The sequence below is a fragment of the Cyanistes caeruleus genome, chromosome 14, assembly GCF_971803275.1.
Source record: "Cyanistes caeruleus chromosome 14, bCyaCae1.hap1.1, whole genome shotgun sequence".
NCBI classification, from domain to species: Eukaryota; Metazoa; Chordata; class Aves; order Passeriformes; family Paridae; genus Cyanistes; species Cyanistes caeruleus.
The window spans coordinates 1,694,436-1,715,408 of NC_141714.1; the positions used below are offsets into that span (position 1 = coordinate 1,694,436).

Genomic DNA, 20,973 nt, shown 5'->3' on the forward strand with positions numbered 1-20,973 from the left:
ATCCCTGGCTCCCCCTGGGGCTTGTTTGCTTTGGGATGGAGGGAGGTTCTGTTCTCTGCTCTTGGCAGAAACTTCTGGCCCTCCACAGCTCCTAACGCGGGTCCTGGGGACAGGGGTGGGGACAGCCCCGGGGATTGCTGTGGGGACAGCTCTGGGGCAGCAGCACTCTGCCAGGGGCAAGGTGCTGGAAACGGGATGATCCTGACAGGAGATCCCTTCCAACCCGAGCCGACCCATGGCTCTGAACCCTCGACAGCCCCCAGCTTGGCCATGGATGTTCATGGATGTTCCTTTGCGTTTTCAAGGAGCTGAGTGCCCCGGGATGAGCTGGGGAGTGGCTGGGAAGATGCCAGGGGAGGAATGGGGTGAGTTATTTGCTGTAAACCCTCTGTCAGAATCACACCTCCCTGTACTTGTTCCTTCCTCTGGTGTTCAGTCATGGAGCTTTGCCCCTTCGGGAGGATGAGGAGCTTGGTGGACATCAAACAAAACTCAAAGCCTTTTCCTTATGTTCCAAAAAGAGGATTTATTTAGTGGGGTTTAGAAATTTAAAATACACAGATCTGAGTGTTGTGGGGGGGGGGGATGCACAAACATTGCGTTCACAGTCCAATGCACTTCAGAAACACCGGAGCTCTGGGAATTCCTGAGGAAAAGCATCAGCTCCTGGGCAGCTCTCCTGGAGATTCCAGGCACTTACTGGGGATAAACAAGAGATCACTGCAGGAAGGTACCAGGAGAGGCCTCAAGTGAAGAAGTGCTGCTCTTCCCGAGGAGGTAAGAGCTGGATCAGAGAAGGAATGTCTCTCCCAAGGCTCCAGCAAAACGTGGGACACCTCATGTTTTTAGGGAGAGCAGACTTTGTTCCTTTGCTCGGGGAAGGTTCCTTCGGCTCAGACCACTCTGCTCTTCGCCCTTTCAAAGATCTGCATGACTTTTCCTGCTGGGATGCAGCCTTCCCGAACGATGATGATGCCACCTTCCCAGAGGGAGAGTGAACAAGTCAGGACAGTCCCCAAAGGGGCACAGAAAGGAGCATAAAAGAATATCTCGCACCAGCAAAGCCACTCAAAATAAAGTCGTGTGGAAGGACGAGAGACTGCTCAGAAAGTGAAACCACCAACAGCCGCTGACCTCACACTTTGTTGAAGGGTTTGGTTTTCCACTAATCAACCCCTCTCAAATGTCAACCCAGAGCCACCTCAGCGTGTGCTGCTGCATCACTGTGGGCAAGCTCCTGTACCACCCTCTGTGTGGTGGGCTGAGGCAGCTTCCACCCCTCCTTCCATCAGTCCCCACCCCTCCTTCCATCAGCACCCACCCCTCTTTCCAGCAGCCCCCACCCCTCCTTCCAGCAGCCCCCACCCTCCCACTCAGAGCCTTTTCACCCTGACAAGGCAGATTTTCCTTGCTCAGCCGTGTTTGTCCTCCTGCCTTGTTCCCTGTCAACACTGAGGTCCTCCCAGGACGTCTTTTGTTTGCTTCTCTTCATCAACATGTTTGCAAATGTCCAGGCACTCAAGAGCTGTTACTCTTGGAGCGCTCTGTGCTGCCAGATTGATACTGGGAAAGGCATGGAAGCCTCCCAGGAAAGCGCAGTGGGTGACACAAAGGGCGGTTCTCACACTCACTTTCATCAATCTTCGTGCAGTTGACCACGGTGGACGCCACCACCTCGTCAGACTCTCCATCGCAGAGAACACCCTCCAGCTTATGGCCAAGGCGCCTGTGGGGGAAAGAAACAGCCACAACCCTTCAAGGACCTTGCTGTGACCTCGTGCTGAGGCTCCCCTCGGTGCAGGACATCAAACTGAGGTCTGCCACCACTTCAGCAGGTGGTGGCACCGCCGGTGACCAGCTACTCACGAGATGACCATGTCGTGGTGGGTGCTGTCTGCCTCCCCGCTGGGGTTGGCCGAGGTGATGGCCAAGGGTCCGGTCATGTCGATGAGGTGCACCAGGACTGTCAGGTCAGGGACTCGGATCATGATGCTGTCCTGGGTTCCCACCCTGCTGTATCCTGCTCCGACCCCTGGAAGGACAGGCAGAGGACGTTGGCAGAGCTGGCACAGCCCCTGTCGTGGCACTGGGGGGATCTCCTGCTTCCTTTGGAAGTGACCCTGCTCCATGCACCCAACTGAATGTGGCTTTGTGGGTGTCCACTCCTGAGCAGAAGTCTGAGAGCAGAGGTACAATTAGTGTTCCAACTGGGTAAAAAGGAAACAATTCACAACTGGAGACATCACAGCTGTTTCCACGGACACAGGAACTCCCCATATCCCAAAGTCTGTGAGCACTGCCCACCCTGCCACCCTTCCTCTGCCTGTTGAATGTGGGTAACTCAGAATCACAGAACCAGCTGGGCTGAAAAAGACCTTTGAGATCATTGAGCCCAACCTGTGACCCAACACCAGCTTGTCACCCAGACCATGGCACCGAGTGCCACATCCGGCCTTTCCTTAGACCCCTCCAGGGATGGGGACTCCACCGCCTCCCGGGGCAGCCCCTGCCAATGTCCAATCACCCTTTCTGTGAAGATTTTTTTCCTAATGTCCAATCTAAACCTCCCCTGGTGCAGATTAAGGCTGTGTCCTCTCCTCCTGTCCCTGTTCCCTGGGAGCAGAGCCTGACCCCCCCTGGCTGTCCCCTCCTGTCAGGGAGTTGTGCAGAGCCAGAAATTCCCCCTGAGCCTCCTTTTCTCCAGGCTGAGCCCCTGTCCCAGCTCAGGATTTGTTTTCCAGCCCCTCCAGTTCCCTCATTCCGTGCTGTTTCCATGGATTCCCAGGAGCCAGGGTTGAGGTGAATCATCCCAGCGCTCACCAGTGCCCGTGCCCACGGGGTGGGAAGGCAGAGGCAATGAGCAGGGATGACCATCGGAACCCTCTCATCTCCTGGATGCTCCACCCTGGTTTGCTCATTCCCAGTCAGCAGCGGGGGGCTTGGGAGAGGGGACCCTCCCAGGCCGAGGAGCCTCCCTTGTTTCTGGTCAAAGAGCTCATTCTGCTGGCTCCCACTCTTGATGAGTCATTACAGATGGATAATGCACTCTGCTCAACACCCACCAAAGCATCTGGGAGCTCCAGGGGGCATTTCTTGGGAGAAAGTGACCGGAATCTCTCCCCATCACATCCCAAAGGGGGCTGGGATTGCACACCTGCCATGCTGGAAAAATGAAAGGGGGACAGGAGGGTCGTGCTGCTCATCTCACCCAACTTCTTCAGCCACTCTCCCTTTCGGATAATGCAGCCGATGCCGCCGGGATAAACATTTTCCATGAATTCCCAGAGCAGGGGGCTGATGGGCGGAGCAGCTGCTCGCAACTGCTCCAGGTTGGAAATGAAGATGCAGATGGGCTTCTCTTGAGGCCTGTCCTGAAAAAAAACAGGGGGAAAATAGATGAAGAGAGAAAGTTTGCCTGGAGAACCTCGAAGCCTGCTGGGACCCTGTTTTGTGTGTTTCTCAGGGAGCTCCAGGCGAGGAAGATGCTGCGTCTGCACGAGTGCTGAGCTGTGATGGATGCCCCAGCTTGGATCTGCACGTGCAAATTAAAAAGGAGACAGAGCAGCGGCCTGCCCTTGGGAACTTCTGGGCTGCATCCCTCTTCAAGCACATCCATCACAGGGACAGCGATGTTCCACTCAGTATCAGCATTTCTGGGATCTTACACACCAAGGGCCTGATTTTTTCCAAACTTCTGGGAAGTCAAACACCAATTTGTGATGGGATAAGGGATGGAGAGCTCAGCCCCCTGCAAACCAACATCTCCATTATCACCCCTCCAGCGCTTTGGAAGAAGCTGAGTGAAATAAATTCCGTGTAAAACCAGCAGTGGAGATGGAGGGGAAATAAAACAAGCTCGCAAAGCGGTGTCATTTCAGTCCTCAACTGACATCAGCTTCAGTGGGGCCAAATGACTCAGGAACTGGGCATGTATTTACATTCTGTTTGTATTCTCTCATCGGCAGGGAAGGTCAGCACTGGCACCAGGGCAGCACAGAAGAGACGGCCTTTGTGCCGCTGCTCGCGCCCGGGGCCAGCTGAGATCGTCTGTTATGGTTATTTCTCCAGGCTAGCCAGGAAATTGCCTCATGGACAACAGACAGGGCCAGGCTGCAAAAGCTGGATTGAAGGTGCAAACTCTGGGGCTGGTTCCAGCACTGAATGGCTCCAAAAGTCTGGGGGGATGTAGCCCTGGGATTCTGATTCAGCACTTTGTGGGGCACAGAGGACAAACACAGGTCTGGACCCGCTGATGAGCGGCTGTTCCTGTTTGGGGCTGTGCTTTGTCCATCCCCAGGGATGTCACTGCCCAACTCCCGGTGCTCCAGCCTGGAGCAGAGGGGCTGTGCCCTGCCTTGCTCAGAAAATTGTCCCTGATCTTCTGTTGTGATTGCTCATGAGCTCTGCCCATGGCCACCTCCTGAGTTTTGGGACAACCTGAAACCAACGGCTCCCCTTCCTTCTCCTGCACGAGCTCATGGGCAGGACACAGAGCCAGGTAAGCAGAGACATCCCTGAGTTCCCACCTTGATCCTGTAGACCTTCTCGATGGCTTCGGGGTGCTTGCAGGAGGCTGCCAGGGCGTACACGGTGTCTGTGGGGACCCCGCACACGGCCCCCGTGTTCAGCAGCTCCGCGATGGTCCTCAGGCCGCTCGTGAGATGGGACCTGGGGCAGACACAGGGCAGGGGATCCTCCCTGTCCTCCTTGGAGCTCTGGACCTGCCAGGAATCAGGAGACAAGGAGTAAGAGAACCTATGGAACACAAGGCAGAATTGCATCCACCGTGCCGCGATCCCTTGGAGAGAAGCACCTCCAGGGACGCTTCTTCCGCAGCAGGGGAGGTGAATTCCAGTGATTAAAGCCAAAGAGAGCAGCTCTCAACTCAACTCTCTCAACTGCCGATGCCTAAAATTAGAGGAGATGAATCCCACCCAGCACAGCTTCCTGGAGAAATGGCTGCTCTCCAAAATGACCTAAGGAATTTCTTCTGGAATCCCAAATCCAGGCAGGGATGGAGTTTCAAGTGCATTCCCATGAAATGCTGATCTAATGGAAATGTTTCTCTGCAGCAGGAGTCAGAGCTGTCAGATCCATCACCCTGGGTAGGGGGAATTGCCCTGGCCACACACACCAGATAGCAGAAGGAGTCTGAAGTCAAGAAAAGATGGGGAATTCTTGCTGTCCAGTCTGGGAAACTTTTTAAACTCCCTGCTCCCAAGGTTATGGCTTTAAAACTCCAGTCTATGAGGAATTCTTAGACTGGGGATGGCTGATTCCCCAGGAGCACAGAGACAGCTGTTTTGGGGCGCTAGAGGAGTCCTGTGAGCATCCCTGCCCTTTCTCCGATGTTATTCCTGATGGAAGAGAGCTCGTTTCCAGCTCACATCTCCCTACAAAAGTGCTGTGACCGGGACTTCGAACAGCGCTAAAGGATTCAGCAGAAGGGAAATTCCACAGGAATTTGAAGGCCCCAGAATATCCCCTCTGAGCAGGGAAGCTACCCCAGCGTGCCAAGCATCTCTTACTGTGAGCAGAGGAGGTCCCACCATCAGGAGGTCCTTCCCAAACATGCAGTTGGTGAGCGAGGCTGTGGCTCCATAGAAGCAGATGACGCTGACAATGCTCAACACAACAACTGGAAAAAAACCCCAGAGTCAGAGGCAGGAAGGGTGATTGAATCCCCATCCCTGGAGGGGATTTGACAGCGTGGATGTGGCACTTGGGGACAGGGTTTGTCAGTGCCGTGGGAATGGCCGGACTCGCTCGCTTGGATTTCATGGTGCTGTGATTCTACTCTGTGGTGACAAAGTGGAAAAGCTCCCGCTAATCCGCTTGCTGCAGCACCCCATGGAATTAAAACTGAAATTGTCACTTGCAGCAAAGGCAGAGCTTCAGCAGAACTGCAGCCACTGACAGTGGTGGCACGTTCAGCTCATCCCACACCTCAGGGAACATCTGCTGGGGACTAGAGATGGACAGAACCTCTAGAGATGCTCTGATCCAGCAGCATTGGGTTTATTTGGAAGCTCAAGGCCCTGGGTGTGATAAGAGGAAAGATTTCCTCCTCTAGTCATGCTTGCACACACCCCAGACTTCCAGGGAAAGGAAGCAGGAATGCTCTGCTTGATTTTGTCACACTGAGCTTCCCACACTGCTCCCCAACCCAGGACCTACTCCCTGCACCCTGAAGGTGAAGGTTCAATGTCCTGGTTCCCCTAAAACTCACTTTCAAAAGGCAAAGGGAGGTTCTCCACTGTAAAGAGCAGAAAACAAATGGTCAAGAGCTCCATGGCCAAGGTCAGGCAGAGCAGCACCATGTTAAAAGAGGAAGCTGTGGAAAGAAACACAAACAAGAGGGACCCACATCAATCACAGCCCATAAAACGTCCATGAACCAGCAGAAGAGTTCCTAAATCAACTGAGGCTTGTTTGATTTAACTGAGCAGCCCCAGCTCTGATTTCCCTGTCCGTGGAGGAACAAAGAGGCACAGCCAGGGTCGGCTCAGCCCTCAGGTTCCACGGACATTCTGCCAAACCCTTGATCTGCCAGGACACTGTGCTCACATGGAAAACACTTCCCCAGCAGCCAAGCAGGTTCTGATTTACACCAGCTGGGCTGGAGTGTGGCTGTGGATTGATGCCAGTGGCCCAGAGCATAGAACGCTTTCACCTGATTTGATCCTTTTATTTTCTTTGAAATGTTCTTCCATTCCCTTGGGGCTGTTTCTCCTAAGCCCAGCTCAGCTTCTGTTACTGGCTGTGGGCAAAACATCTCCGTTCTTGCTTAATCAGAGCGACAGGCCTCCCTCACTGGTGCATCTCCTCCACGGAGCAACCACAGGAGGATTCACCATCTGACCCCAGACGCCCCTCCATAAACACCCCACGTGATTCTGGGACTCACCCAGAATGACTAAAAAAGCATTGAGCACCAAGAAGGCGATGGAGCCGGCCGTGAATCCCTCGGTGTTCCCCGCCCCGATGTCCAGCAAGTGGCCTGAAACAGGAGCAGCACATCTGGTTATGAGCAAACCACGAGGAGCAGCGTGACAGGAGAGTGGCAGAGCCTCAGCTGGGATGACCACAGCTCCAGCTGGTGGATGGTGGCCTCCCAAAAACCCTCCCTCATCGACACCCGCCGTTTCTGCCACGCTAAGCGTTTCAGGTATTAACTGTGGGGCTGGCGACGGTTATCCAAAAAAAGCTCTGAGTTTTACCTCCAGCTTGGAATACTCAGGGCCGGGCTGGACGCTTGAGAAGCTCCTGCCACACGTCCAGAGCCACAGCTTTAACTTTCCCCACAGATGCTCATTTTAAGAGCGCCTGGCATGGAGGCTGTGTGGACACTCTGCCCACCTGGAACAAAATGCAGCTTTTAAAAACCAGGCTCAGCTTCTGAGAGCTTCTTTCATGGCTGGGATAGACTTCTGCAGGCTCCCGAAGGAGAAATCCAGAACCTGGAGTCTCCCACTGCCTAAAAGCATCTCCTGAGTTGTTATTCTGAGATAACGGCCCAGAGCCAGGCCTGTCTCACAAAGTTTTTGCAGGGAAATCTTGGCTTTTATTGGAGCTGATGACACAATTTGGACTCCTGGAACCGAGAGCACCAAGTGCCTGCAGCAATGGCAGCCGAGAGCAAACTGGGGTGATTTGTGAATTATCTTTTTCCAGGGAGGAATATCAGTAACCCTGATGTCTCTGACTCTCCTGACAGAAGGAATTCCACTGGAGGAAGCACTGGAGGATTCCCTGGGGACACCCTTTAAAGCAGGAACCATCCCCTGCTTTACCTGCCAGGCGCAGCCAGGTCCAGGCTCCCCAGAAGACAGCGTAGCAGAAGGGGAGCACGGATCCGAACCTCTTCCCGCCCCGCACCTGGATCCGGCACACGAACAGCTGCCCCAGGGCTCCCGGGATGAGCACGGAGGGGATGGAGAGCTGCTGCCTGCCCGGCTCACCCAGCCTGCCCTGGATGGCGGCGGCCGCAGCCAGGCCATTGCAGATGTAGAACAAAGCGTCCGGCACGGCAGCGCCGGTGCCGCTGGGCACGTCCTTGGACCTCGAGAGCCGGGCCTTGAGAGCCCCCAGCACGGCTTGGAGAGCTGAGCTGGACACGGCCTGGGGGCCCACGGGAATCAGAACCTTCTCCCCGATGGAGTTGATGAGGCTGGCGAAGGTGGCGTACAGGGAGAGCGCGGTGCAGAGGCTGCAGGCGGCCCCCAGGAAGGGCCGGGCGCCGGACAGAGGGATCTGGTGGACGAAGGCTGAGGTGAGGACGATGAAGGAGGCGTTCTGCAGCATCTCCAGGGTGTCTTTGTGGATCGACATCAGAAAGAGCAGGCAGGCAGTGGCCAGGAAGAACCAGGCTCCAAACATTCCCAGCCTGCTGTCCTGAGCCATGGGCAGGCCGAGGAAGGCGGTGAGCACAAACTCCTCCCAGGACATCACCAGCCAGAAGAGGCTGTGGACACCAAACTTGGTGGTGTGGTAGCCATCCCCTCTGAGGTAGCTGTAGAAGCTGGAGAGCAGCTGGCAGCTGGAGATGATGGATATCCATGCTGCTCCCACGCAGAAAGTCTTCATGTACCCAAAGAAGTAAAAGGCGAATATGAAGGGTGACACGGTGTCGCAGATGTTCCCCAGGGCCATCGGCTCCGCGTACTTTGTGTTCTTCTTCTTTTCTTCCCCGAGGGCCTTGGAGGAGCTTTTCTGCGCCGAGCCCAGCAGCAGGACATTAAAGAGGGGGTGCCCAAAGCCGGGCAGGACGTACCTCTGGGTGATGCCCTTGAGCAGAAGAGCCACGGCCCCGTACAGCCCGCACAGGACAATGCCCAGCTCCAGCACCCCGGACACCACCAGGGCCCAGTCCGTGAAGAGCGCCACCGCCTCGAAGGCCAGGGCCAGTGTGATGGCCCCGAAGATGAAGGGCATGATGTAGTTGACGGTGGCTGAGCAGAAGGACAGGATTAAGGAGATGGCGATGTAGGCCACCAGCCCGGCCACGGCGCTCTGGCTGGCCGAGAGTGGGGCTGTGCCGGCGTCCAGGAGCTGGCTGGCATTCCCGGAGGGAAGCGTTGTGTTCTCGGGATACGCGGCGGACAGGACCCGTGTGACCCCATAGCTGCTCCACAGAGCAGAGAAGGTGAGGAAGGCCGCGCCTCCCAGGTGGTCATACTTGCGGAAGGCGAGAAATCCGGCCAGGAGCTGGACAAAGCCACCGATCAGGATGAGGTGGATGCCTGAGGGATGCAGGAAGGGGTCAGGTGTGAAGCCAAGCAAAAAAGGGCTGGAGCTGCAGGAAGTTCTAGGGCACACCCCATGGCAGGTCCCGTGGCCTTCCAGTGAGCAGCCCTGTGGCCTCCTCCCACCCTAAAGGGAAATTTCTGTGTGTGGCCCCTTGGCTCGGTGTGGTGAGCAGGCCCCAAGGACAGCTTGGATCCAGCAGGGAATGACACGTGGAACATTTGGCCCGGTGGCTGGGGAAGGAGGAGCAGCCACCCCCAGGAGCACGCAGACCTTCACAGTGGACACAACCCACATTTCCCCACCGTCCCACCAGTGGTGTCCATTGGCCCCTGGGGATGACCCTCAAAGAGCTCAGGGGACGTTCAGCCCCACCCTGAGCAGCAGCACCCACCTGCCAGGATCTGCTCTGCCACCCGAGGCCCGAGGCCAGTGGTGGCCACGGTGAAGTTCTGCAGGCACAGGAGGAAGGCACTGACCACGTTGCCGAGCAGCCCCAGCACCCCTGGCTCGCTGTAGAAGACGGCGGCGAAACCTTCGGCGCTCGCCATGGCCCTTCCAGACAAAACAGCAGAGTCGGCCCTCGCCCCCACAACCTCCCCGGCAGCGGCGTCTGCGCCGGGCTGGGGCACCCAGCCAAGCTGCAGAGCCGTGCCCCTGCCCCGAGCAGCGACAAGCTGGTGACAGGCTCAGGTGTTTCCATGTTCCTCGCTGCAGACAAAGGCTCGATTCAAAGCACCACTTGAGGTGCCTACTTTCCGCAGCCCTATCCAGAAAAAACACACACAACCTATTTAGGCGAGCAGGATTCCTGGCAAAAACATGTTTAGGTGCCCCAAAGCGCTGCAGGTGGTGGTGATGGTTGCTGTCCCCTCTTCTCCAGGCTGCTGGAGATGGAGAGGCGTGAATAGCCCAACACAAACCAACAAACATCCAGACGAAACCCACAAGGTATTTTTGAGCCGTTCCAGGACGTTTCTTATCCACTGTTGCAGACAAACAGGGCAGGCACGGTGCACACACACACACACAGTCTCCCTTCCAGATGGAATTTTCCAGCTCCATCCCTTTCTTGAAACCCCAGTGACTAAATAGGCTATTTTCAAACCCTTCATATTTCTCCCATGAACTCGTCTGTTTGCAGGCAGCCCCCACGTTTCCACTCCTCGGCACTCCTGGGTACCAGGAGCTGAAGTTTTCTCTCTGGAGGCTTTTGTTGGGAAACAAAGATGAAAATAAGACAGCAATGTTCTTGTTATTTGGGTATTTTTAGAATATTTGGTGAGGTAAAAAAGCTGGAAAGGGAGAAGGTGATGTATTCTGCACTCAGCCATTCCAAAGAGCCCTTTGGAAAGGGAGCAAAGCTCCACTATTGTTAGGGGGAGTGAGGAGGAGGAGGGAAGGAGCACCACCCAAAGAAAAATAATATGGGAATAATAATGAACCTAAATCCCAGGATCCCTACAAATCCTCAGCACAAATTTACATTTTGCAAACATCAGTACCCTCTGGACTCTCTTGTTCTGCTAAAAAACCCGTGTTTTCCTCTCTCCATTTATTCTGAAGGATGTCACTTCCCCGAAGGAAGAAGGATGAGGGATAAATTGACTCTGACAGCTCCAAACTGCTTTGGCAACATCAACTCTCATCAAATAAGGAAAGGCTAAAAACCTCCAAGCAAAGCTTGGGGAACAATGAATTATTCAATTGCTTGGTTGTGCTAAAGGTCGGGATTTTGGCTTTGGGAGGGGGAGATGCACCAAATCCCAGTTCCCAGGGAGGAATACTCCCTTTTCCCATCAAGGCACTGCCTCTAAAGGGGTCCCAAGGAACCCTGTGCCCTTGGGCAGAGCTGAGCCTGTGGATTCCACGATTTTGCCTCTTTTATTATTTTAAATGACACTTCTGCACAGAGAAGCAGTCTGGTTTAAATGGTTGCACTTGGAAATGAGCCACAAAATTAAGCTCCTCCAGATGTTTTGCCCTGAAACAGCCCAGGCAGTGGCTCAAAGACACGCTCAGAGCCCCTGCTTGGAGCAGGTCCAGGGAAGAGGGTGAGCTGGGATTTGGGAGGGAGATGGGCTGGCCTGGTGACTCCTTGGCTCCCAGCAGTGGTTTTTAATTTGCCAGAGCTCATTCTCTTGGTGTTTTCTGCATAACAGGCCCGCAGCAAAGAGCTGTGACTGGGGAGGGATGGAGACACAACTCACAGGGATGTTTTCCTCTTCTTCCCGTGCAGACATGGGAGGAGGGAGGAAGACAAACACCAGAACCTGCTGTCAGGCTAAGGAGGCGTGAAGGGGAAGGATGTGAGAGGATTCAGCCCGAGATATGGAAAAGGAGGAGGAAAAGGAGGGATTGGGGTTGGAAGCAGCCGCAGTTGAACCCACTGCTCACACCCACACACCAACCCAGACTCCTGCTCCCTGCCCTGGGACTAGTTCACCTCTGGGCATTGTCCCTGCCTCGGTTTCCTGCAAGATCAGGACACATCAAACCAGGAAAATGCCCCTGGTGTTGTCTCAGGAGCAGCAGCACCAGAACGCCGAGGGCTGCAGCAAGCCTGGAAAAACGAGGCTCAGCAAGGGAACCCCCAGGAGGGTTTCCTGATCAAAAATACCCTGGTTTGGCCCCGGGATAACCCCACCCATGGGTGCTGTCACTGTCCTTAAGGACCCGTTTGTCCGCACGCACCACAGAGCCCCGGTGGTGCGACAGGATAACGCGGGACGGGGCAGGAGGCAGGGGAGCAGGTGGAAAATCCCTCTCTCCCAGGTGGGATTAGCAGCTCTCTGCACACCCCAGGACCAGCGGCACAGCCTCTGTCCAGGAAATCGCGGGATGGAGATGTCCCCGTGCTCAGGAGACACCTGGAGCAGAGAGCTGCATCTCCCGGAGGGATGGGGCAGCCCGGGATGATCCTTCCCTTGCTCAAATCCCTCGTGCAGCCAGGGCAAAGCCAAAGCCACACCCTCCCTCATCCTGGCCCCTCCACCTTCTCTCCTCTCCCTGCTTGCCCCCGGCATCCCTCACCCTGGGGCAGTGCGAGGTCCTCCCTCCCTCCCTCCCTCCTGGCTCTCGTCCCCCGGTGACCTCGGAGCAGCCCGGGACAGGCTCTGGACACCGCTTCCTCCCCTGCCTGCTGTCCTCACAGCAGCTTCCCTTCACCCCCTTCCAGTAAAGGTCATTCCCATCTCATCCCATTTCCACCGGGCTGTCTGGAGTCACCCCGTGCCTCTGACAGCCGCTGCTGCTTCTCCATGAGCGATATCAACAAGGATATTCCAGGGCACAAGAGTTCTGTCTCCAGGAGGGCTCCCCACGCCTTGGGACACATCGACAAACACCAAACCATCCCATTTCACCCATCCCCAGTGGCATCTTGCCATCAGTTCTCCATCCCACCTTGTTAGTGAGAACAAACATTTACAGAGCTCTGAGGAAACGCTGCCCCTCTCCAGGCAAACATGGAAAGAGAACAAAACTCATTTTGGATTAGCACACAGCAAGATGAACAGTGCACAGCCACAGCACACAGCTGGATTTCACATCACAACCCTGCCTCTCCTCTGGAATTGCCAGGGATACATTGCTACAACAAAGGTCTGCATGGGGGGTTAGTAAAAAATCTGATTTTAAATAAAGGTGTGTCCCACCAGGCTGTTATTCTGCCCAAAGTAATAAATGTCCCCATGTTCCGCTGCAGGACAAAGCAGACAGCCGTGGCGTTCTCCCAGAATCCAAACATTGCTTTGGGAAAAAAGGCTCCCGGTGTTCCCTGGAAGCTCCAGGGTGAACTCCCAGCTCAGTGACCCAGCAGAGCTGGAGATGGAGAAGGAGAGCTGGGAAAGGCTCAGCCAAACACCCAAACACTGAAGGTATTCAAGAAAAGCATCCAAGAAAACCACCACTGCCTCACTTCTGCCTCTGCAGCTGGGATTTACCTGCTTTGGTGACACTTCGGCTCAATGGGAGGACGCTCTTGTCCCTCTCATTTCCTGGTAAATCCCACGTTTATAGTCCTGCTCAGGAGGAGGAGCCTGGAGCCAGCTGCTTCACCCATTGGCACTTGTGGCATTTTCAAGAGAGGAGTTTCCTTGAACCTTGTCAGTTATTGTCTGAAATCTTTATTTATTTCCTGAAAGGGGTGGTGGTGGGGGGGGGGGGGGTTTCCCTTCTGTCCAGCAGGGACAAACCACCCCTCCTCACAGGTTCCCCCCACCCTCTGGCTCCCCAGGGGCTGATGTCATCCCCCTGGAAATTCAGTCGCACAAAACAGAAAGCAAATTGCCTTTTGGACGCAGATATAAACCCTGCCACCGGCACCTTCCAGCCACACACCTCTGCCATCCCTCGCGCCGAGTACACCCAGCCGGGAAGGGCACTGTGAGAAGCAGCCACCAGAATGGTCTACTCCAGCTTCCAGGTAAAACTCTTCCATGCAAACCCTCCCCATCCCTGAGCTAGCCTTTTGCACTTTTGGGGAGGAAATGTCTCTTTCCGGGCGGCTCCTCTGCTGGTCCAGCCGAGCGTGGCATTAAACGGGAACCTGCCCCAAAATTAACAAATTCTGATGGTTTTCACAGTCACTTCATTCAGCTGCTGACCTTTTCCTGCCATCCTGCTCCTTTCATGTGTCCCGAGCATTCCCTGGACCGTGCCATGTGGGGGTTGTTGTTGTTGTTGTTGGGATGTGCTCCGTGGGTTTTGCTCCATGGGACCGCTCCCAGCTGGTCCCATCGTGGCAGGGCTGCAAAGGCTTTCCTGCCCCTTCAGCTGTGAGGTTTTATTTCCCTGGATGTTCTTGGCATCCCTGCTGGACTCCGCTTCGGAAAGTATTTTTTCCCCTCCTTTAAATATGTCGTTACTTTTACGTGCTCGTTTGATCTGTGAGTGTCTCACGACGGGAGGCACAACCAGGAAAACGGCTCCGAGAAACCTTCCAGCAGCTCCGGTGACAAATTCCCTCTCTGTCTCTCTCCTCCAGAAATCCCAGAAGTTCTTGGCAAGCTCTCGGCAAGTCCACAAAACTGCTGCCCACGGTTTGTATCTCTCAGCATCCCTCATCCTTCCCTGGCGGGCACCCCTAAATAATCATTATGGGGTAATAATAATCACGGCATTGCTGGAAAAGAAGGTGCTGGGCTGAGCACGCCCAGAGAAATCCTCACATTTTTGGAAGGCAAAACTTCCAAATGTTTGGGGGATCCTGTGGTGCTTCGTGCCCCCAGGGATGAAGGACCGGGACAAAAGCAGCCAAGAGTAAAAATGTGGATTGTTTGTCCTGCGCTAAACCAGAACATTAACTGGTTTAGAACAGGACTTTCCAAATTCTTCGACCACAAATGTAAGATGTTGAAAGATCCTTAACTCCTCCACTTGTCGCTGCTTCCTAATTACACCTGATCCTGCTCTGGGCATTGCCTGGAGAGATTCTGTTTCTGTGGCTCCAGCTTTGGATAAATTAACCACAACTTGGCTGTAACTTGGCTGTGTAGACACTTGCTCTATTTTGTCTCTTAACTTGGTCAAAGTTTGTCTATTAACCGATCTTAAAATAAGTTCTTGGTCTGTTTATTAACTTCTAATAGTTTTCTTGGTTTAATATAAGTTTATTATAAGTTGATTATAAGTTTATTAACTTCTTTTAAAAAGGGCTCTTTGTTTATTGTAAGTTTATAATAGGTTTAATAACTCATTTTAAAATAGATTCTCAGTCTATTATCTCAATTTATTTAAAAATTAGTTATTAATACAACAAATGCAAGGAATGCTGCTTAATGAGACCTGAGGACAAGAGAATTAATAATCCACAGGGATTTATTTGGTCTTGCATCAAATTTAATTTTTTTAATGAAGTCCTGCCATGCCAGGAGGAAAACCCGGGAGTCATGGAACGCTTTTTAGCTGAAGGGTTAAAAATCCCCGCTGCCTGCGGAGGTGACAAAGAGCATTTGATGCCGGGGAGGAACCGGTCCAACTTTTCTGGGTGCTGGGTGATTGGAGCAGATTTTCCTGCAGCCTGTCCAAGCCCTGACATCAGCCAGGGCTGCTCCGGGGGGAGCCGGGCTGGGGTCCCTGCGGGAATGCGCTCCCAGGAGCCGGAATGTTCTCCCGCTGACTCAGGAGGTGATGGCATTCCCAGCTGTGTTTACAGGCTGGGCTCGAGGTGAGCCCGAGCATGAGCCAGCGCTCCGTGACTCACTGATGTGACATTTCAGGATGAATCCAAACCAGGGAAATTAGGGAATGGTCATTTCATTAATTGCCATGTTTGCTGTTCCAAAAAACAAAGCCTCTTGTGTACCTGCCGGTCTGGATGAGCTTTCCTCTTGGAGCAAAGTACTTTTATTTTTTTCACCTGTGATTCGTTTAATTTGGACATTAATTCATCTTTTATCTCCATCTGTGTGTGCACCCCCACTTCCATCCATAAGCAAGTGCACGGATTTGCCATCCTGCAGATGTTGGCTACATGGAATTTTACTTTTCCTGCTCTCCTGTGTGCTCTCAAATTAACAGTAGAAATTGTAACAGGCCATAACAATTTTGTTTCTACGACTTATAGATATAATTATACAATATATAATACATAATATATTATGTATTATATATATTATGTATAATATATAATATTATATATTTTATATATTATGTATAATGTATATATAATATCGTATATATAATATAGAATATATATTATGTATTATATTATATATTAAATATAATATTATGTATTATATCATACATTAAATAGAATAGAATAGAATAGAATAGAATAGAATAGAATAGAATAATATATGATAATATATGATAATATATGATAATATACGATAATATATGATAATATATAATCATATATATTAATATATAATATAGAATGTGTAATATGTAATATATAATATATAATAATATATTATTATAATGTAGAATATAATTATAATATATAATAGATATAATATAATTAAAATATTTAATTAATAATATATTATGTAATTATATGCATTATATAGTGTATTCTAATTCTATTATTAATAATAATTTTATACGTTATGACTATATTAATTATGAAAATTATGCTACATATTTATTTATATAATAATGATCTATTTATAATCTAAACAAGGCAATTTGTCACTGAAATTGAAACATACGATAGACACAAACTGGGAATTTTCCTTAGAATTTTAACCTACTTTGAATGATTAGCATCCTTTGGATTACATAGAGCTTAAGAGCTTTGTTGTCTGAGTCAAGACACTTCAGGGCATTGTAGAAAGAAACATCTGGATAAATTCAGGCTTTGGGTCTAGTCCTGCTTTCCAAAAAATTATGGAAGTTTTGGATTTCTGTGGTCTATTCCTGCTCTGCCTTTCCTCTGGATAAAGGGACATCATTTGTGTTGATGCCTCCCAAAAAAATGGTTCTTGGAAGCACAGGGTGAGGGGATGGGGCTGAGCTCTGAAGTTTCTTCACCTGAACCTTCTGGAAGCCACCCCAGGTGGAGCCCAGAGCACCTGTGGAATATGAAATGTTATATATATAGAACATATGGAACCAGAGAGTATCCCGAGTGGGAAGAGAGCCATGGGGATGATGAATTCCAGCTCCCTGTCCTTGCGGGACTCCCAAAACGGGCGCACCAGGCTCGGGCAGGTGCAGCTCCCCGAGCCTGGTGACACCGGGGGCACGGAGCTGCGGGGGCCAGCGCAGGGCTCAGCGGTGTCCTTGTCCTGCTGCTGCAGTGGTGGCCCAGAGCGCTCCCGAGGAGACTGTGACCAGCAGCTTTGCCTCGTTCATCCACGCGGCGCAGCCCGAGCACCTGTCCCAGACCGTGCGGCAGCGGAGCAAGAGGATGATCCTGGACAGCATCGGCGTGGGGCTTGTGGGCAGCACCACGCGGGTCTTCGACATCGCCCTGCGCTACTGCCGGGTAGGGACAGCCCCACCACTGCCACCATGCGCCTCTGGGGCTGATCCTGGCGGCTGCTGGGGCTGCGGGTGGCTGGCACCACCCCTGCTCCCTCCAGGGCTGCCCTGACATTCCCTCCTTTCCTCAGGAGCTGTACTCCTCCGTGGCCGTCAGCTCGGTCTATGGAAAGCCAGGAGTGAAGCTCTCCCCGACGCTGGCTGCCTTCACCAATGGCGTGGCGGTAAGGCTGGGTCTTCCCAGGGGATCTGTGCTCCCGGCTTTTCCAAGGGGGATCTGTGATCCCAGATCTTCCAAGAGGGATTTGTGCTCCCAGATCTTCCAAGGGAACCTGTGCTTCTGGCTCTTCTAGGGGAATCTGTTCTCCTGGTTTTTTCCGGGGGGGCTCTGTGTTCCTGGCTCTCCCAGGGGAATCTGTGCCCTCCTGTGGTGCCAGGAATTGGCATTCCAGGAAACAGGAGTGGTCACTGATGGGGGACAGAAGCCGGGAATCTCCTGGCTTTTAGAGAAGCTGAAGAGTGGAGGCTTTGGCAGCCCCCAGTCAGCACATCCTCATCTCTGTTTCCCTGGCAGACTCATTCCATGGATTTTGACGACACCTGGCACCCTGCCACTCACCCCTCCGGGGCCGTCCTGCCGGCTCTCCTGGCAGCTTCCCAGATGCTCCCTCCCAACACCAAACCCAACGGCCTGGATTTCCTGCTGGCGTTCAACGTGGGCCTGGAAGTGCAAGGGAGGCTCATGCACTTCTCCACTGAGGCTCACGACATTCCCAAAAGGTAAAGCTCCTGTTCTTGGCCGAGGATGAAGAGGGTTGGCGAGTCTGGATTTTAAGATGTTAGTTTAGGTTAAGCCAAGTTTAAGTCCAGTTTAATTTAGCTTTACCCCAGGGTAAAGCCTTACTGAGAGCCAAATGCCAGAGGCAATTGCACCATGAATTTATTTGGTGATTTCCATGGATTTTGCCTCAAAAATGACCCTCAGGAGGACTCTCAGGGGGTCTGCAGTGCCATCACCTGACCCAGCCAGGGCAGGAGACCAAAACCAAGCAGAGTCTGGTGGTGGTGGGCACAGCCCCTGGGCCAGCTGCTGCCACCAGCGGTGCCCTGGTGTGATCCAAGAGATGGAATCAACCAGGAACTCTTCCCTGGGGTGTGTTCAGGGGTGAATTGTTTGTCTGAGGGATACAAAGTTTGGCTGTGTGGACACAAGCTATTGCACCTCCCAGAGGAAGTTGAAATTGCTTTTTGGAGATGCTGAGCTCACCCCTGAGTATTTCTGAGGCAGTTTCAAGGAGAAGCTGTTTTTAGACTAAAGTTATGTTAATTAACTCTAGTAAAACTCTGATTTTAAAGTTAATTTATTAAAATTTGCAGTAAATTTTGAGTCGGGGTGAATCCCACCTGCACCAGAGCCATGAGGGAGATCCACTGACTGATGGGCTCCTCATTTTCCATTAATTTTTCCCTGGGAGGTGTGCTTTGGGTGTTCCCTGTGCCAGGACCGCTCATTCCTGCCGTCCCCCTGCAGGTTCCACCCTCCCTCGGTGGTGGGCACCCTGGGCAGCGCCGCGGCCACAGCCAAGCTGCTGTCCCTCAGCTCGGCCCAGTGCTGCCACGCCCTGGGCATTGCTGCGTCCCTTGCCGGGGCGCCCATGGCCAACGCAGCCACCCAGGCCAAGCCGCTGCATGTCGGCAACGCCACCCGCCTGGGCTTGGAGGCCGCTCTGCTGGCGGCCCGAGGGATGGAGGCCAACCCCTTGATCCTGGATGACATCCCTGGCTGCTCGGGATTCAGCGCCTTCTACAGCGTCTACCACCCCAAACCGCTGTCCGCTCCCGGAGAGCACCACGAGTTCCTCCTGGAAAAGCAGGACATCGCCTTCAAGCGGTTCCCAGCCCACCTGGGGATGCACTGGGTGGTGGATGCTGCCTTGTCCGTCCGGAACCTCTTCATCAACTACGCGGGGTCCTTCTCCCCGTCTCTGATCCGCACCATTGTGCTGAAGATCCCGGTGTCCAAGTACATCAACCGGCCTTTCCCCAGCTCGGAGCACCAGGCAAGGCACTCCTTCCAGTTCAACGCCTGTGCTGCCCTGCTGGATGGCGAGGTGGGCCTGGGCTCCTTCTCCGAGAGCAGCATCCACCGGCAGGAGCTCAGGGAGCTGCTGGACAAGGTGGTGGTGGAGCACCCTGAAGACAACGTGGCCAACTTTGACAAGATGTACGGAGAGGTGGCCCTGCTCCTGCACAGCGGGGACGTCCTGACGGGAAAATGTGACACTTTCTACGGGCACTGGAGGAAGCCCCTGAGCAAAGAGTCGCTCCTGAAGAAGTTTAGATCCAACGCCTCCCACGTGCTTCCAGAAGAAAAAATAGAAGCCATCATCACTCTCGTGGACAACCTGGAGAACCTGTCAGACAGCTCCCAGCTGGCCTGCAGCCTGTGAGGGGACAGCATGGGGGCTTGGTGAGGGGCGTGTCCTGGTGAAACTGCTATTCCTTTCCTCATTGGTGCTTTCCTATTGATTCCCAAGGACCGGGACGTTCCCACCCCTTCCAGTAGATAATTCCTAAGGAACCCACGAGGCAGGAGGTGTGTCTGGGTTAGCACACGGAGTAAACTTTGACTCCTGCTTGATGCTGAGGTGCTGAAAGGCCACCACAAGTATAAAAAAATTCCCATGGAAATCTCTGAGAACCCTGGGGTATCATCCAGTTCTCCAGAAAGAAACGGCACCCAGGCAATTCTTACAGCTGGATTCCAAGATTTTTCTGTGCAGAACACCTGACCACTGAGTCTGGGAAGGGGAGGAAATCCAGCTGCAGAGCCTGTGCTTTTCTTAGTGCTGCTCTGGGCACTTTTGGGATCAGGCTCAGGCAGTCCCGCTGGCCACAAGAAAAATCCATCCTTGCTGCAAACAGCCCTGCCTGCAGAACTCTCTGGAAGAGAGGGATTATCTTCCTTTCCTGTAAAAGCCTCCTGTTTCTCCAGCCTGTGGGCAGTGTTTGCCACTTCTCTGTGTACAAAGGATGGCTTGAGGACCCTCGAGACCTGGATGTCTTTTCTGAAGGGAGGAGGGTTGGCAGTTGAGGAATCCTACACCCTGAGGGCAGTCCCTGGCCATCCCAGGGCTGTCCCACACCACCCCTCCAGGCTTTCCCAGGTTTTCCCAGGCTTTCCCAGGCTATCCCAGGCACCTGTTCTGAGCTGGCTCACCAGGTGGCCCATGGGCTTCTCTGGGAGGTGACTTGAGCACATACACTGTGACTCCACTTGGGAAATTCCCCTTTCCCTCCTGTGAAAAGAAGGGAAGCTCATTGAGACTCGGCTCTTAACTCATCTTTCCAGCTGGGATGAAATCCGTGCTCCTGAGCAGCCATTCCCTGGAAGGCTCTTTCCCCTGCATCCTCCCTGAACGGTGAGATGGATAGCTCAACATTTCTCCACATCATACAGTGGGATTGCTGATCCAAAGAGCTCCTTCCCAATAGGAAAACTGTGGGATCTGCTGTGGAAATTAGAGTTCAACAGGGATGAGATGGGAGCAGACAAGAAGGAAGATCCTTTTCTCTTGCTGGTCTTGGTTTGTGCAGGGAACGAACCATCCAGAAGAAAACTGTTTTCCCACCTGTTAATCCACTCCAATTATCCACTCCAATACCCCACTGTCCAATATTCAGAATGAATCTTGCTGAATAAAGAACAGAATTAAATTTGTTTTCTCAGTAAAGATTTAATGCTGCATTATATAAACCATCAGTTTTAATTGGAATACTCAATACAGAGGCTTTTCC

General features: G+C 53.0%; 2 protein-coding genes across 2 annotated transcripts; one reads left to right on the top strand and one right to left on the bottom strand.

Annotated features, from left to right (window-relative positions):
• Positions 1 to 509: 509 nt before the first annotated feature.
• LOC111929326 (uncharacterized) lies at positions 510 to 9,797 on the bottom strand. Its single transcript, XM_023926884.2, has 10 exons — positions 9,641 to 9,797; positions 7,794 to 9,242; positions 6,908 to 7,000; positions 6,230 to 6,334; positions 5,529 to 5,638; positions 4,527 to 4,721; positions 3,209 to 3,371; positions 1,867 to 2,032; positions 1,632 to 1,726; positions 510 to 979 (listed from the first exon to the last, which is right to left on the bottom strand). Exons 1-10 carry the CDS (start codon positions 9,795 to 9,797, stop codon positions 894 to 896), a joined length of 2,619 nt encoding a protein of 872 aa, XP_023782652.2. The 3' UTR covers positions 510 to 893.
• A 3,620-nt stretch (positions 9,798 to 13,417) lies between these two features.
• LOC111929257 (cis-aconitate decarboxylase-like) lies at positions 13,418 to 20,892 on the top strand. Its single transcript, XM_023926781.2, has 6 exons — positions 13,418 to 13,672; positions 14,234 to 14,288; positions 16,992 to 17,179; positions 17,307 to 17,399; positions 17,750 to 17,955; positions 18,707 to 20,892. Exons 1-6 carry the CDS (start codon positions 13,652 to 13,654, stop codon positions 19,623 to 19,625), a joined length of 1,482 nt encoding a protein of 493 aa, XP_023782549.1. The 5' UTR covers positions 13,418 to 13,651; the 3' UTR covers positions 19,626 to 20,892.
• The last annotated feature ends 81 nt before the right edge of the window (positions 20,893 to 20,973 follow it).